General features: G+C 52.4%; 1 protein-coding gene across 1 annotated transcript; it reads right to left on the bottom strand.

Moving 5' to 3' along the window:
- Window positions 1-1568: 1568 nt before the first annotated feature.
- On the bottom strand, window positions 1569-14590 carry OVGP1 (oviductal glycoprotein 1; the record flags this gene model as incomplete). Its single annotated transcript, NM_001082105.1, is given in 11 exon segments — window positions 1569-2314; window positions 3254-3389; window positions 7088-7204; window positions 8740-8925; window positions 9026-9134; window positions 10303-10427; window positions 10895-11060; window positions 12543-12599; window positions 13383-13587; window positions 14000-14029; window positions 14566-14590. Coding segments are annotated over 11 exon segments (1428 nt in total). The 3' UTR covers window positions 1569-2042.
- Window positions 14591-14832: the final 242 nt, after the last annotated feature.

Here is a 14832-nt window from a genome sequence, read left to right as displayed (position 1 = left end):
CCTCTACCTCTCTCTGTAACTACATCTTTCAAATAAATAAATCTTTTTAAAAAATCAATTGTTGGGGTCAGTGCTGGGGTCTAGTAGTCTAAGCCTCCACCTGCAGTGCCAGCATCCCATATGGGCGCCGGTTCACATCCCGGCTACCCCTCTTCCAATCCAGCTCTCTGTTAATGTCCTGGGAGAGTAGTAGAAGATGGCCCAAGTCCTTGGGCCCCTGCACCTGTGTGGGAGACCTGGAAGAAGCTCCTGGCTCCTGGCTTCAGATCAGTCTAGCTCCAGCCATTGCGGCCACCTGGGGAGTGAACCAGCGGATGGAAGACCTCTCTCTGTCTCTTCCTCTCTCTGTCTGCAATTCTGCCTCTCAAGTAAATAAGTAAAATATTTGTAAAAATCCATTGTCAGGGCAGACAGCTAGCCTAGCAGTTAAGACGCCCTCATCCCATATTAGAGTACCTGTGTTCAACACCTGATATGTATGTGTGTGTGTGTGTGTGTTGTCTTCCTCTCAAATACATAAACTTTTAAATAGTGAATTGTCTGTTGAAGGTTTCTCTCATTTCCTGGTAACAATGTGACCATGTGAACAGGCCTGGCTACACAGCTGAGAAATCAAAGATCTCACGGGTAGGAGCTTCAGTCAGCCTAGCCAGGGCCACTGTTAAAAAATCAGCCAGCCCCAGTCCAGTGAATTAACTAACTGTAGATGCACGAGCCACTCCAGCCAAGACCAGCACAAAACACTGGAATCACTGAGTTGAACCCAGGCCACGTTGTCAACATTTTTTAGAACTATGAGCTAACTATATGGCTGCTCTCTGAGCCACGAGAGTTAGGATTGATTCATTACGCGACAGTAGCTAACTGACATGCTACTGCTGTTGTGGCAACACAAGCATGTGGCCACCCGCCTTCAAAGGCCCCAGTCTGTCCTACAGACACCTGGTCCCATGAGCGTTTCAATGTGAGACACCTGGCTCAAAGACTTGACGCTATACTTCAAAAAGAAAAGGTAACACTGGGCTTAAGTGAGACTCCCATGCTGTGTGGCATTGGCTCCTGCAAGTGGAGGGCTAGACTCGGTCCCACATCTACGGTAATTTAGGAGGGTCTGTCATGCCCAGAAAATGCTCCCTGGGTAGGCTGCACTGTGGGATGCGTGGCAATGGGAGCACTGGAGGAGCACTGGGACAAGCATGTAGGTGGCACTACAGAAACTAATTTAGAAAATCATTTGCCTTCTCAACCACTTCTTGTAGAGAGAATAATTAGGGGGGAAGGGGAGCTTCAGGAACCACTGGGAGTTCACCAGGCAGAGAATTCAGATGGAAGCCTCAGCTTCCCCCCAACCGCTTCTCCCAGCTGCCCTGGCGGGCTCCGGAGAACTGCTCTGACCGCCAGTGACCTGAGCGCTTGCTCTCGGCAGAGGAGGAAGCACAGAGTCCACACTGCGGAGCAGACGCACACGCCCTCCTTGCAGAAATAGCAGCAGAGGGAAATGATCCCAAAAAGGAGAAGCTGACAACTGGGCTGCCCAGCTCATTTCTGGAAAAGAATCTCAGAGAACATTCTTGTGTCTCTAAGTTTATTCATCAGAAGAGCAACTGATGCTCCGTGGCTTCTCCCCTGAACAGCTCACAGATGGCTGGGGTCAGGCAGCTTCTGTAACATCACTCAGGACGACACACAAGGGCTTGCCCCTGCTTCTGCCACCATCTGAATGCAGGCTCCCTGATCCAGCGCAGAGTTTTCTTTTATTGGAGAGACAGGGTTTTTTTTTTTCTAAGTGTCGTTGAGTTGAGTAAGAATAAAGCAGCTATCAGAAACAAGACCTGGGCCCCAGACGGCAGGGACAGAGGACGGCAGCGCATTCCCAACGTCTACCTGCATGCTAATGTTGCCTATCCTAGGGGCGGTGACTGCCTCGGAAGTCGAATTGTCCCCTTGCAGAGACATAGCCTGCCCACCAGGGGCCACTGATGTCTCTCAAGGGCCACAGCCTTCCTTCCAGGAGTCACTGTCTTCACTGCAGGGTCTCAACCTCAAGCAGAGGTCATCGTCATCTTCCGAGGGGTCATGGGCTTCACCCCAGGGGGCTCAGTCTTCTCTCCCGGAGCCACAGTGTGCTTGCCGAGGGACACAGCTGCACCTCTGGGTGCTTCAGACATCCCACTGCTCTCAGTGGCCATAGCCTCGCCCCCTGGGGGCAAAATCTTAATATCAGTGGTCAGCGGCTCCGTCACGGCCAGGTGAGTTCTTGAAAAATTCACAGCTGAGGAGAACCAGAATTGTGGCAAAGGTGTCGGGGTGGACTCTGGAGAAAAATCATTAGGAAAGGATGAGATTCCTGCCTCTTCCTTTCTATCCGATTAATTTCTGGTACTAGAGCCACCCCCAGGTTCCAATCTGGCCCAAAAATCTAGACTTGGAGGATCTCCAAATGTACCCACTAGAGGCTAGAGATGAAACCCCAACGCACAAAAGCCACGCTCCGCCACCCCAGCATGTTGACATGGCCCCAGCCTGTCAGTGAATTTGCTCCATTTCCAGTGAATGACCCCAAGCAGGAACCTACCCATTCTTTATGCTTAAGTCTTCACTTTGACCTCTCTGTCTATCCCATTGGCAAGACCTTTCTCCCTAGGCCTAACTCCTTACTTACTGAATCCCTAGGGAGAAGCCTCCTGTGTTCCATATCACAAGAGGCACTGGGGACAAAGCTGAGAGCAAGGGGGGCCTACATGACACGTTCTAAACAACCGGGCTGAAGTCACCCATAGCCGCGCCTGACTAAGCTGCAGCTGTCTACAGAACCAGGGCTACACTCTCTCTTTTGAGGCTGTTCCAGCTCCTACCAGCCAGGGCAGCCTCTGCTCTCAGAAAGAGACATCAAAAGGAACCCAATTCCCTTCTCAGTTCTTGCCATGAAGGCAGGAGAAACATGGAAACTATTACCTATACTGAGTGCCAGCTGAGTCAGTACAATTTTCATTCTATATCTTATTTAGTCCTTAAAATAATGTCCAGTGTAAGGATTATTCCCATTTTACAGGTAGGGCAAGGGAATCTCAAAGAAGGCAGTCAGAAAGGCCAATTGTCCCAACCAAGATCAGAGTACGTACTAGCCTGACATCACGACGTCTCTTTGTTCCACGTACTGTTGCTGCACCAAAGCATTTAGACCTGGGAGAAGGGGCCCACCAGTGCCCAGTCATGCGACACCCAACCCAGGGTGCAGGGCAAAGCTACTCACCGTCCTGCACCAGAAGGTCATTCAATGTGTAGACAAGGGGGAAAGGGCCATTGCCACAGAAAGTGCCCCTGACGTCATCCATGTCCAGTGTCCACACCATAGCCCCCCCGAAGTGCTCTCTCTTGACAAACATTGCCTGTAAAAACAGTAGTCAGTTAACTGCTGGCCACTCTCCATGCCAGGTACAATGGCAAAAATCCGAAGATAGCCCTTTCAGGAGGCAATGCAGTGGGGTGCTTAATAGCCACAGGAGGTCTTGAAAAATCACATAATCCTTAGTGTGGCTTAGTTGCCTTATTTGTTAAAAAAAAAAAAGGAATAATAATATTTGCAGCATTTTTAGGATCCAAAGAATTCCTAGATACACAGACGGCAACATGGATGAAACTCAAAGACATTATGCGAAAGGAAATGATAAGTCCTGCATAAGCCCATTGACGTGAGGTATCTACAGCAGTCGATTCATAGATAGGAAAAGCGGAATGGTGATTCCAGCCCCCGGGGCAGGGGGGATGGGCTGTACAGATTTTTGACCAGGAAAGATGAAAAGTTCTGCAGACAGTTGATGGTGATAGTTACACAGCTATGTAAATGCACTGCATGCTACCGAATTGTGGGATCGGAAGTGGTTAAAATGGTCAGTCTTGTGTTTGATGTTAAGTAGGAATGCTGCAGAACGTCTCTTAAAGAGCCCCTCATATAAAGCATTTGGGTCAACACGTCGCACAAGTTGAAGCTCAATGAAAGTTAGTTACTATCCTCTGGGTCCCCATGATCATACTAAATTACAGATGCTGCTGTTTTGTTTAAAAATCACTTCTTTATCTCACACTAGTGCTATAAGGTACAGAGAGGATCATAGTCTTTCCACAGATGAGAAAATACAAAGGCTTATGTCTGTGGTTTTTAAAGCCTCAGCCCTAAATGGCAGGGTGCATTAACTCAAGTTCCAGGGCCTACGCTTAGCCTGCCAATGACGTCACAGTATAGAGCAAAGGAGATCCCCTCACATCCAAACAGCTGTGTGAGTTGGTCATTGTGCTCCTTTCTGGGTTTTACTTCCCCCAAATGTAAAATAAATGGAAGGAGGAATCCCAGCATTGTGAAGTCTGGAGCTGTGAAGGCTCTAAAAGTTTACCCTATTTACAAGCTAATAAGTTAGCCTGCCAGTTTCATACACACGCATGCACACACACACACACGCACACGCATATACACGCACATGCACACGCATACTCTGTACCTCTTGATCAGAGACTGTTGGCAGCCACAGAAGAAGAGAGCTGCCAGAATAGCACCTTGAGTTGGTTCGCGCCTCCAGTTACTCAAAGAGCCATGTGCTGGAGGCTTAAAGTTCCCTGGCGCGTGCAGCCGGGTGTGCACCACAGAGAAACCCCAACGTTATCAGACTTGGAGCTTTTATGGGGTGGTGGCACGTCTGGCCCTGCTCCCCTCCAGAGCAAGTGAGCTTCACTGTGCGATGTAAACAAGTCCTCACTAGGAAGCGGACCTTTGCCATCGTCCAGTGCCAGCAGTGGTTTCTGGGGAGGGGGAACGGCGGGGCTCTATTTTTAGCATAGTGAGACGGCTTCCTTTGCTCAGAACACCCAGACTATGCAGCAGCACCAAGAAATCCTGGAATAATTATCTCCCAACCATGATCTCCAGCTCTCTTTTAGCTCTAATAGTCTCTGATCAAATACCGTTAACGCCTCACCCCAAGCTGGGCTCCTACCCCTCTCTAGTTCTGCAAGGCACAGTCACGCCACTTTAAAGCAAGCCCACCCCCAGCTGCTGGTCCTGGGGCCTTCCTCCACACGTGGAGTCGATGCCCTCTCTGATGTCCTGTGGGTCAGATGTTTAATCCTATCCAGCTGGGTAATTCCCTGAGTCCTTGCTCTTTCCTGCCCTCCATTCCCACGTCACGGAGTGAGGTGGTGAGGCTGGAAGCCACACCTGCCCCAGCAGGGGAGATCTGCCGGGGCATCTCCAAGAGTCTTTCTTGCCTTCCTCCACCACATTGCGCCCACAGAAAAACCACCTGCTGGGGCCAGCACTGTGGCATAGCACGCAAAGCCACTGCCTGCAGTGCTGGCATCCCATATGGGCAACGGTTTGAGTCCCAACTGCTCCACTTCCAATCCAGCTCCCTGCTATGGCCTGGGAAAGCAGTAGAGGATGGCCCAAGTCCTTGGGTCCCTGCACTCCCGTAGTGGGAAACCCAGAAGAAGCTCCTGGCTCCTGGCTTCAGATTGGCGCAGCTCCAGCTGTTGCACCATCTAGCAGATGGAAGACCTCTCTTTCTCTCTCTGCCTCTGCCTCTCTGTAACTCTGCCATTCCAATAAATAAATAAATCTTTAAAAAAAAAAAAGACATTTTGAGATCCATGCATAACATACATCTTTTCAAATGCACACTCTCCATGAGCTTTTTGAAAACTCTTCTAAGCATGAATTTCAATTTTTTACTAAATAAGCCTATAATTTAAAAAAAAAACTATTTATTTATTATCTGAAGGGAGGGGAGAATGAGAGAATGAATCTTCCATCTATTGGTTCACTCCCCTAAGGGCTGCAATGGCTGGGCCTGGGCCAGGGCGAAGCCAGGAGCCTGGAGCTCCATCCAGGTCTCCTACATGGGCGGCAGAGGCCCAGTAGTTGGCCATCTTCTGCCATCATCTGCTGCCTTCCCAGATGCATTAGCAGGGAGCTGCATCAGAAGCAGAGCGGCCTGGACCAGAGCCAGTGCTCCAGTATGGGATGCAACGTCACAGGTGACAGCTCAACTCACTGTGCCACAACGTTGGCATCTAACCTTATCTGTTACTTCCATGTTTCCATGAACCTTCTGAAACGCCTTCGCAGAACAGTGCTGTGACTTCCGCTTGCAAGATCCAGTACCTAGGCAGTAGCCACATCTTGAAACTTCTCACCCATAAACTGCCTCTCCTACACACTCTGACCCGGACTCTCATTCTCTCAGAGCTTCCCAAACACCAACCCGATTACCCATGGAGACACACTAACACAGTTTCCATGTTTTTTTCTAAGACCTACTGAACGTTGAGAGGCAGAATCAGGAATTTCTACACACATCAAGTCTCTCGGGTGATTCGAAAGCAGGGGCAGGTTCAGGAACCTCTATGTTTCTGTTTTAATTCACGTTGTATAACAACCCTCTCAGACTCAAGTGTATGAAACACCAGAGTGGGTGGTCACGGTCACAGTCAGGTTCTGCAGCTCTCAAACTTGCAGGTCATGCACCTGCTCGGGAACCTGATTTTTCCCACAACATGAAGACTTAACTCTTTCACCAGCCTCCAGGTCCTTCCATAAAGAACCTCTGTTGCACCCAAGTTCTTCTTTGAACCTGCGACAAGCTTTCTGCCCCTCCGAGCTCTCCTTGCGACACCTACTCCTACCCCCTCCCTCAGGGGGCCTCCCCTGGCTCTCCCACCCAGCCCCCTGTCAGTCATATTCATGCCATTCTTAGTATCATCTACCTTGTGTAGGTATTTACCTGCCGTGACATCATCTTGTCCAAAGGGGAAAAAAAGACAGCGCCCTCCCAAAAGCTGTGTGAACTGAAATATTTATTCCCTCAGAATCAAGATTCCTTCTTTTGAAAATAAGATGGTTGGACTAGAAGGGTCTGCACGCTAAAACTTAAGTTTCCCTGAAACTCCCCAGATCCAGTCATCGCCACCTTTTCACCTTCACCCAGTCCATACCATGCATGTGCGCACACACACACACATACACACACACACAGTGGACCAGGGCCCATGGAAGCCAGTGGAAAATGATCTGCTGGAGCAAGGGAACCAGCCTCACCTTGTAACTGAAGCTGATGGCGTCGTCATAGCCGACCCACTCCTTCCCCTTGTAAGCATAGGGCACGTACTGGTAATCAATCCAGTGCCTCTTCGCCTTCCGCACGAAGGAGCAGACCTGCCAGGAGGAGCAGCGTGTGAGCCCCATGGGGAAAAGCACCAGCAAACTGTTTAGCATTGCCCCAGGAGAGCGAATACAGGAAGAAGAGGAAGGAAGATCAAAGAGAGAATGGGAAGGCATCCCAGAGGCCCTCCTCTCTATTCTGAGCAAATTCCTACTGACACCAGTCCCTCCCTCTACTGCCCATGGCAAAAAAAAAAAAAAAAAAAGAGAGAGAGAGAGAGAGAGACAGAACCAAGGACTGGATGCCCTCCTGAAGACACCACGACAGGCTTTGGTAAATAACACCAGCACCAAAGTTGTACGAGCACCACATCTGATGACCAAACCTAGATCCTTTCAAGGTGTTTTTATAACCATGTCTCTCCTCTTTCATTAGACCCCATCGAGGGAGCTAGTTATCAAGCTAGCCCTTGAACTTCTAGCACTTTCAAAGTTCCTAAAGGCAGCAGAAAGTAGGTTGTCACAGCCTGCCGAGCATTTCAGTGTCTACTGGGTGCCGGCTCTGTGCTAGGAACGATGGCGCAAAGAAGCAGAGGTGCTCACGTTGTGCTGTGTGAACGTCTAAGTGCTTGCCTTTTTCTTTCGGTGCTGGAAAGGTTCTGTCTGCCAAAGTCTCTTTGATCTGAAACATCCTTCAAAAACATTACTCCAACTATGCCATCACTCATACATTTCATTGGACTAGAAGGGAAATACCTGCGGCCAGCCAGCCAGCCAGCAGAGACTGGAGAGATCTTTGGCATCTACAGCACCGTCCAAGGTGAGGGTGTAGCCTTCTGCCTGGCTCTCCCTACGTCCCTGGTGCCTTTGTACCTGCTGTCCTCTACCTGGGCAGTCCTTCTCAGCTTGTCACCCCTGCTCAGAATTCTCCCATGCTTCCAATGCCGCTCAGAATCCACCTGCTCCCTGAGGCTCCCAAGTCCCTGCAGCCACGTGCTCGTGTGCCTCTTACTGACCTCGCTGATGTCTTACATTGCCTTGGGTACACGTCTGTTCCCTCCACTCCCACCATGGCAAGCCTAAAGATGGGGATGAAGGAGTGCAGCTGGGGGAGAAGAGAGCAAGGACCTCTGCTATGGGAGGTCGTGGGATTGCTTCAACAGAACCCAGCAGTGGGGAAGGAGGAAGTCAGAGAGCAGAGGTGAAACAAGATTGGCCATGAGTTGTTAGTGATGGAAGTGAGGTGAGGAGGACATGACTTCTTCATGTTTGAAATCAAATCATATATACATATATACTTAATACGAATAAATTTTACTTAGAAGTCAGGATTTACCCACCCAACACTTAAGATCATTTTGAGGGGTGAAATTTCTGTTCCCTTCCAGACTCCTCTGAACTCCTTGTCCCTAACCAAGGACTCAGATAACTTCCCCCAGAGAAAAGGACAACCTTGCACATGGCAGATTTCCCTTGCCCCAACAGACTCCTCTTTGCCTTCCCTCTTGCCACTGCCCCTTGCTCTTGTCCTTGCCCCAGCTGGGGCAGGGGAGCCCTAACTGCCAGACAGAGGTTCCTACTCCCATCACCTCATAATAAGCCAGGAAGCCAGCTTGCTTGGTGTACTTCCCCGGAGATGCTGGTCCGATCGCTTGGGCCTGCAGCCCATGGTTAGTGGCTTTGAGGAGGTGAAAGGTGCGTCCATAGGTGGGGAACCCCATGATGAGCTTCTCTGAGGGTGCCCCAAGCTTTCGCCAGTAATTCATGGCATATGCCTGCAGGTAGAAGGAACGCAGACCCATCTTTGTTACTCCGAGCCCACGGCCTGGGCTCAGGGGCACATTCTGGGCCACCTGGGACCTTTCTTTCTCTTACCGAGGATTTGGGGTCTTCGGGCAGAGAGAACAGGGGACTGTTGTGCCCTGTGAACTTTTCCCAGCTTCCATGCAAGTCATAAGACAAGACATTAATGAAATCCAGGAGTCTGTGAGGGGCAGAAAGAGGAGGATCTCGGTCAGGCAGGCCCGATCCTCATGTCAGATGAGCCAAACAGCTGTATGTGGGATGCCAGAGCAGCCCTGCTCTGTCTGCCTGTGGAGCCCACCCAAGCTGTGCCACCCTCTGAGATGCAGCCACCGGCACAAACTGCTGGCTGGGGACAGCTGTGCATCAGGGTCTAAGCATTCTGGGAGTATCCTGAAGGTGGGCAGAGGTGGGCAGGAAGCACACTCGGGCCTGATACCGCTCACGGAGGTCTGCATGGACGCCCGAGAGAAGACGGTGCTACTCCAGAGCAGCGAAGGAATGTGCCTCACCACTCCAGGAGCCGCAGAAAGCCACCTCCTCCTGAAAGCTCTCGGGACCATCAGGTCTAGCGAAACACGCACCAGGCCAAAGATGTAAGGGTGCACACAGATCTAATCTAATTTCAATCTGGCCAACGGCCTAAGTACACCAAGTTCAAACTTGGGATAGTCTGTTTGCCCGAAGTCACCAAGCTGTAGGACTCCAAATCCTGCCTGGCCACGAGGTCAACACTAGTAAACTGTGTGCTCACCTTCGCTCCCACGTTGGAGCCGCCCTTCCTACCGCCATCACTCATAGGCCCACCTCCCATCCTCGCCTTTGGTCTGCATCTGCCCCACTTGCTTTATCTGTAAGTCCTTGCTTTCTGAGACTCGAGGAAATTAGCCCAGAGACAGCGTGTCCAGAAGATGTGCGTGCAAGCCTTGTAACTTTGGTGTGGAGACCTGCTCTGAGAACTGGGTGTGCCTGGGCGATCTACTTCTATTTTTGTAGCAGTGCTGGTCACTCCTCTGTCCCTCCATGCCAGCATCACTGCATAGTGTATACTTAAAGCTGGACTCTGGGCAGGAAGAGGCCAAGTCCATGGGATTTTCTGCAAGAAAACCACCCCCCATGATAAGGCAGAGAGCTGGTTCTTCATCACCTCCCGCTGATCCTCTACAGAAAGCATCGGGGCATGCTGGAGCGAATTCTCCTGCCTGTCTGTGCCCCTCAGCCCACTCCAACTTGCACTGACAGCAGGGCGGGCACACGGTGAAGTCAGAGGCAGAGGCTGGACAGCTCCGCAGTTCTGAGCTCAAAGCCCTCCTCCACCCTGCAGTGGCCCACCCCACCAAGGCACTCACTTTCCTAGAAGGCGCACATCGTAAGATGTTTGGATGATGTGTGGGACCCCAGAAACAGCAGCGGAGAGCAGCAGCCGGGGGCGCTTGATGAGTAGCGCCTCCCTTTGGAAGGCAAACAGGAGCTCCTAGGGAGAAAGAGAGTCAGGCGCGTGGACCCAGGCAGGACAGAGTCGGGAAAGCAAGCATCACGCAGGAAACACTCCCTGAGCCCACGAGCTTGGGACCCAAAGGGGAGTCAGGCGCTGTCCCCGCCCACCCACGGGCTCGTGAGAAAGACAGGCGCAGGCTACCAAGGTGACTTCACAGAAGGGTGCAGTCAGGCCCAGGAGCACAGAGCTCAGGCGGACGCTGCCCGAGAGAGTCCAAGGGGCTGCATAGACAAGGCCCCTCTCTGGCTCGGGGACTGGATCACCCATGGGGCACCTGTCAGCAACAGTTCCTCCCAACGCCTGTAGGTGGCGGCAGCCAAAGAACACTGTCTTGCCTCGCTCCTGCCCCTGCCCCTGCCTTGTGCTCCTCCCCTGCCATGAGCCCAGATACCACACAAAGTAGAACCATTTCTGCATTCCGGAGCTTCCCAGCCTGGCCTTACTTCAACTAAGAAGAGAAAAGTCCACCGGTCATGGGCAGGGCTGCCTCTGAGCCCAGGGTACAAGAAGAACAGGTCGAGACCGTCAAAGTTGTGTGTCCTTAGCAGGGATATAACTGAGTTGATAAATTTTTCACGGCTGGCGAATGAAGACAGCATGGCGGTGAACCTGCGGAGAGAGCAGGGGTGAGGCAGGGAGGGCTGTCTGCCAAGCCACAGCCTCCCCGGGACCCTCGCAAGCCGGGTGCCCAGTGGCCTGCACAGCCCACAGCGCTGGAGGGAGGGAGGGCTGAGCTCTGGCTTCCCTGCCTCTGACACGCCGCTTCCAGCACCAGGACTGAGCACCCAGGAGCAGCAGGGAGCATGGGGAGGGAAGCTGCAGACGCAAAAAGTGCACAGCCCGCAGTGGTGGCACTGGCTGCACCCAGCTCTGCTGCCAAAACACAGCACATCCACTGGCAAGGCATTTACCGTCTGCTCACCACCAGGTACCCAACCCCATACCTGTGCCATCGCTGACTGGATCAGGGGAGGGGACTGACCCAGCACTTCTGGAAAGATCCACAAGCCCATTTATGAGTCTGAGCTGCCTAACCTGGCAGAGGCCAGTGCTCTGTGAAGGGGCACCCATCCTTTGGTTTTCCTCTCCATTTGCTTGTTTGCTTTCTTCTTCTTTTTTTTTTTTTTTCCTATTTCAGTTTGTTTTCTGTTCCATAGTGAACATAAATTTCTGGAAAAATTCCAACTTATAAGAGCCTAACTTTAAGTGATTCTAGGCTAGCTCTGTGAGTGCAGAAAATGAGCAGACTCAGAGGCAGATGGGCCTGGGTTCCATTGTCTTGTTTTCCCTCTCCCAGTTGGGTGCTCTCTGAGGGGCCCATGGGAACAATCTGGCAAGTTCCACAACCCCCACGACTCTTGCTTTCTCTTGGAACACACACAGCCACGGTGTAAGCTTCTCCTGAGCAGTGAGGACATAATGTATGCGAGGGCCGAGCTTGTGCCTGAAGTGGGAGAGGAGCTGCCTGGTGCTGGGCACAGCCAGTTGTCGGCTCACACACCAGTCCTTCCTCCATCGCACCCGGGGGCCCCGTGGAAGGCGCATCCTCCCTCACTGCGGCCACCAGCTCCCCCTCTTGTGCAAGGAGGCCTCCGCCGTGAGACAGGGGATGCTTCCTCAGAGCACAGGCAGGACCTCGTCATCCCCACACTGCCCTGTGGAGGGTGAGGTGCTAACCAGAGTGGCCACCAGGCCCATGCACCACGCCAAGCATTCGTGTGTCACTTCCTTCCCTCTAACACACTGCTGAGGTTGATGTCACTGGCTCTGTTTATGCAACAAAGAAACCCAGGCCCTGTGAGATTTGGGGTTTATTCTTCCTGTTCTGAACAAGGCCTTTGGAGACAAACCTCCACCTCGTTTTGTCTCTCGTCCCCTCCCACCTGCCTTCTCATACTTGTAGGAACTCCTGACTCCCCGACTCCCCATGCAAGAGACCCTGGGGTCCCTTGAATCCAGGTCAGGAGTTGGGGCTGTGTCTGCACCAACTTTGCCAGCTGCAGGGCCATGCCAGCTTCTTCTCTCCAGTCTGTCCTCACTTCTAGCCCACGAGCGCCACCCTCCCGAGAGAAGGTGGTGATGCAGTCTCACCTGGTTGTGCCGAAGTTCCACCCTCCAATGGACAGCAGTGTTTTCAGCTCCCTGTTCCTAGGGTGCGGGAGAGAGGGTTGTGAGCTGGGTCCTCAGTCTATTGCTTCACTCACTGGGGGAACAGTGGGAAATGGGGGGATGGGAGGCAGGGGAAGCAGAGGAGAAAGGAGGTGCCGTGAAGGAGAGAGGAGAGCCCAGGAAAGGGGAGTATAACAACCACCCCTGAGTCATCACAGCCCAGCAGCTCTCGGGCTGTCGGCAGCCCACCAAATCCCCCACACCCTCAGGATGCTTCCAGGAGAAACGAGCTACCCAAAACATTCCTCCATTTCAACAACTGTCTATGGAGCAATGACCATGTGACTGCTTTGGGTGCTTGAGAGACGTCGGTGAACAGCACACACCAGCTCAACCTTCAGCACCCTGTCCGCTGATAGCCATTAATGCCCTGGCGAGACTTTCCTCGCAGGGGGGAAGAACCCAGGAGCGCTGGGGAGGGGAGCGCTTCAGCACGCACTTTCTGAGCACCAGCTCCACGCCAGCCACTGACCTGGGCACTGGGTGTGCAGACGCAGGAGACACTGCTGTGCTCCTGGAGGAGCTCACCGCTAGGGGGAGGCAGAGAAGGGAGAGAGAGGCAACAGCCAGCCAAAGGCAAGGAGGTGAGAAAGAGCTCAAGGTGTTTGTCACTGGCTAGTTCTGAAGGTGGGAGTGCTCCTGAGAGGAGGTAGTACTGGAAGAATCAGAGGGAAGTCAAAGGGTAGCTGGGAAGCGGGTTTAATGCTCCTCTTGTCTCTGCAAAATCTGAGAATCTGACCCCCAGGGCTAATACAAACACACCTCTCTTTGAGTTTGTTGAACTCTGGGTAGAAAATTCGCTCATCTTGGACATCCTTAGCAACGATCTCATTGTCGTTCATTGAGGCAAACGCGAATATCAGGTGTGTGCAGAGAAACGGGTCCAGGTCGTGGGGCAGGATGGCGGCGGGGCCCGGTCGACTATGTGCCCAGTTGGTAAAATAACACACCAGCTTGTAGGCAGCGCCTGGTGAGGGAGAGCATATAGGACTTGGCAGAGACCAAGAGGGACAGGGCCCAGCTTGCAGAGAGCAGTGGGAATGCAGTCCAGGAGGTCAGGCCACTGCAGCATCCTCTGCTCCCTCCCCACATACATCCTGCGAAGCTACGCCAAGTTCCTGTCCTTCCCCTACGGCTAAGGTCCCGGGGTGGAGAAAGAATGCCTGTTAAATCCTGGTCAGAATAGATGTGCAAGTCTGGATTCTGGCACAGACTGAGTGCCACAGCCGGTGACCAAAATCCTCCACTGAACTGCAGTGGATCAATAACCCCCGACAACAGAGCCAGGGGAGGGCAGGGCTGAAGGGGACACTTAGTGCAGAGGACGTCTCAAGTCAGGGCAGCTTCCTGGCCCTAGAGGGCAGAACACAATTCCTTACCATCGTGGCAATCCAGCACAAGAACCAGCCCTGCAGAAAACAAAGGGGAGGGTCACACAGGGATTTATCACACAGCCCAGCACAGCCTCCAGCGAGCAAGTGCACCCATCAGCTGGGCACCCCCTCCAGCTGCAATGCACAGATGGAGACACAACTCGTTCCCTCTTCTCTAAAGTAAGCAAGTGCCGCTACATCTACCTAAGTCCCTTTCCTCTCAAGTGGACACCATGTTTATCACATGCTTTGCACAGGGCCAGCAAAAACTTTAGGCTGTGATTCTTCACCCTGGCACAAATGTAACAGTATCGATATCCTGGATTCCTCTCCACTCCAGAGATTCTGATTGGTCCAAAGTAAAACACAAGCATAAAAATGTCTAAGGAGATGGCTGAGGAACCACTGGTCTGAGCATTCCCCCCGGGTCCCTCTGACCCTTCACTGTGTCCGTCCATTGTTACATAACCTAGGCCCTGAGTCCCAGGCAGCTCTCTTAGGCACTAGAGAACTAATCAAGAAGCCTGCTATTTTCTGGAGTAAGTGACACTGCCAGGACCTGCCACACTCACCAAGCCACAGCAACAGCCTCCCCATCTCAATGGTCTGACGGCGGTGAGGCCAGAGCTCCAGCCCTTTATAGAAGCTGCCCTGTGTGTAGAGCTAGAGCAGCACCCCCAACACACACACACACACACACACACACACACGGCCAGGATCAGTGATCTATGAGAGTCACGGTGACCCCAGATCCACCTGTACTCCCTCCCTACAACAGCTGGGCTCCCAGAGCCAACAAAGCCCAGCTCTGGCTGACACTGGCAGGGAATTGGGTGTCC

This window comes from Oryctolagus cuniculus, chromosome 7 (genome assembly GCF_051225735.1).
Source record: "Oryctolagus cuniculus isolate XC-2025 breed Fujian yellow rabbit chromosome 7, ASM5122573v1, whole genome shotgun sequence".
NCBI classification, from domain to species: Eukaryota; Metazoa; Chordata; class Mammalia; order Lagomorpha; family Leporidae; genus Oryctolagus; species Oryctolagus cuniculus.
Note: the sequence above shows the minus strand (reverse complement) of the source record. Positions and strands in the feature narration are given on the sequence as shown.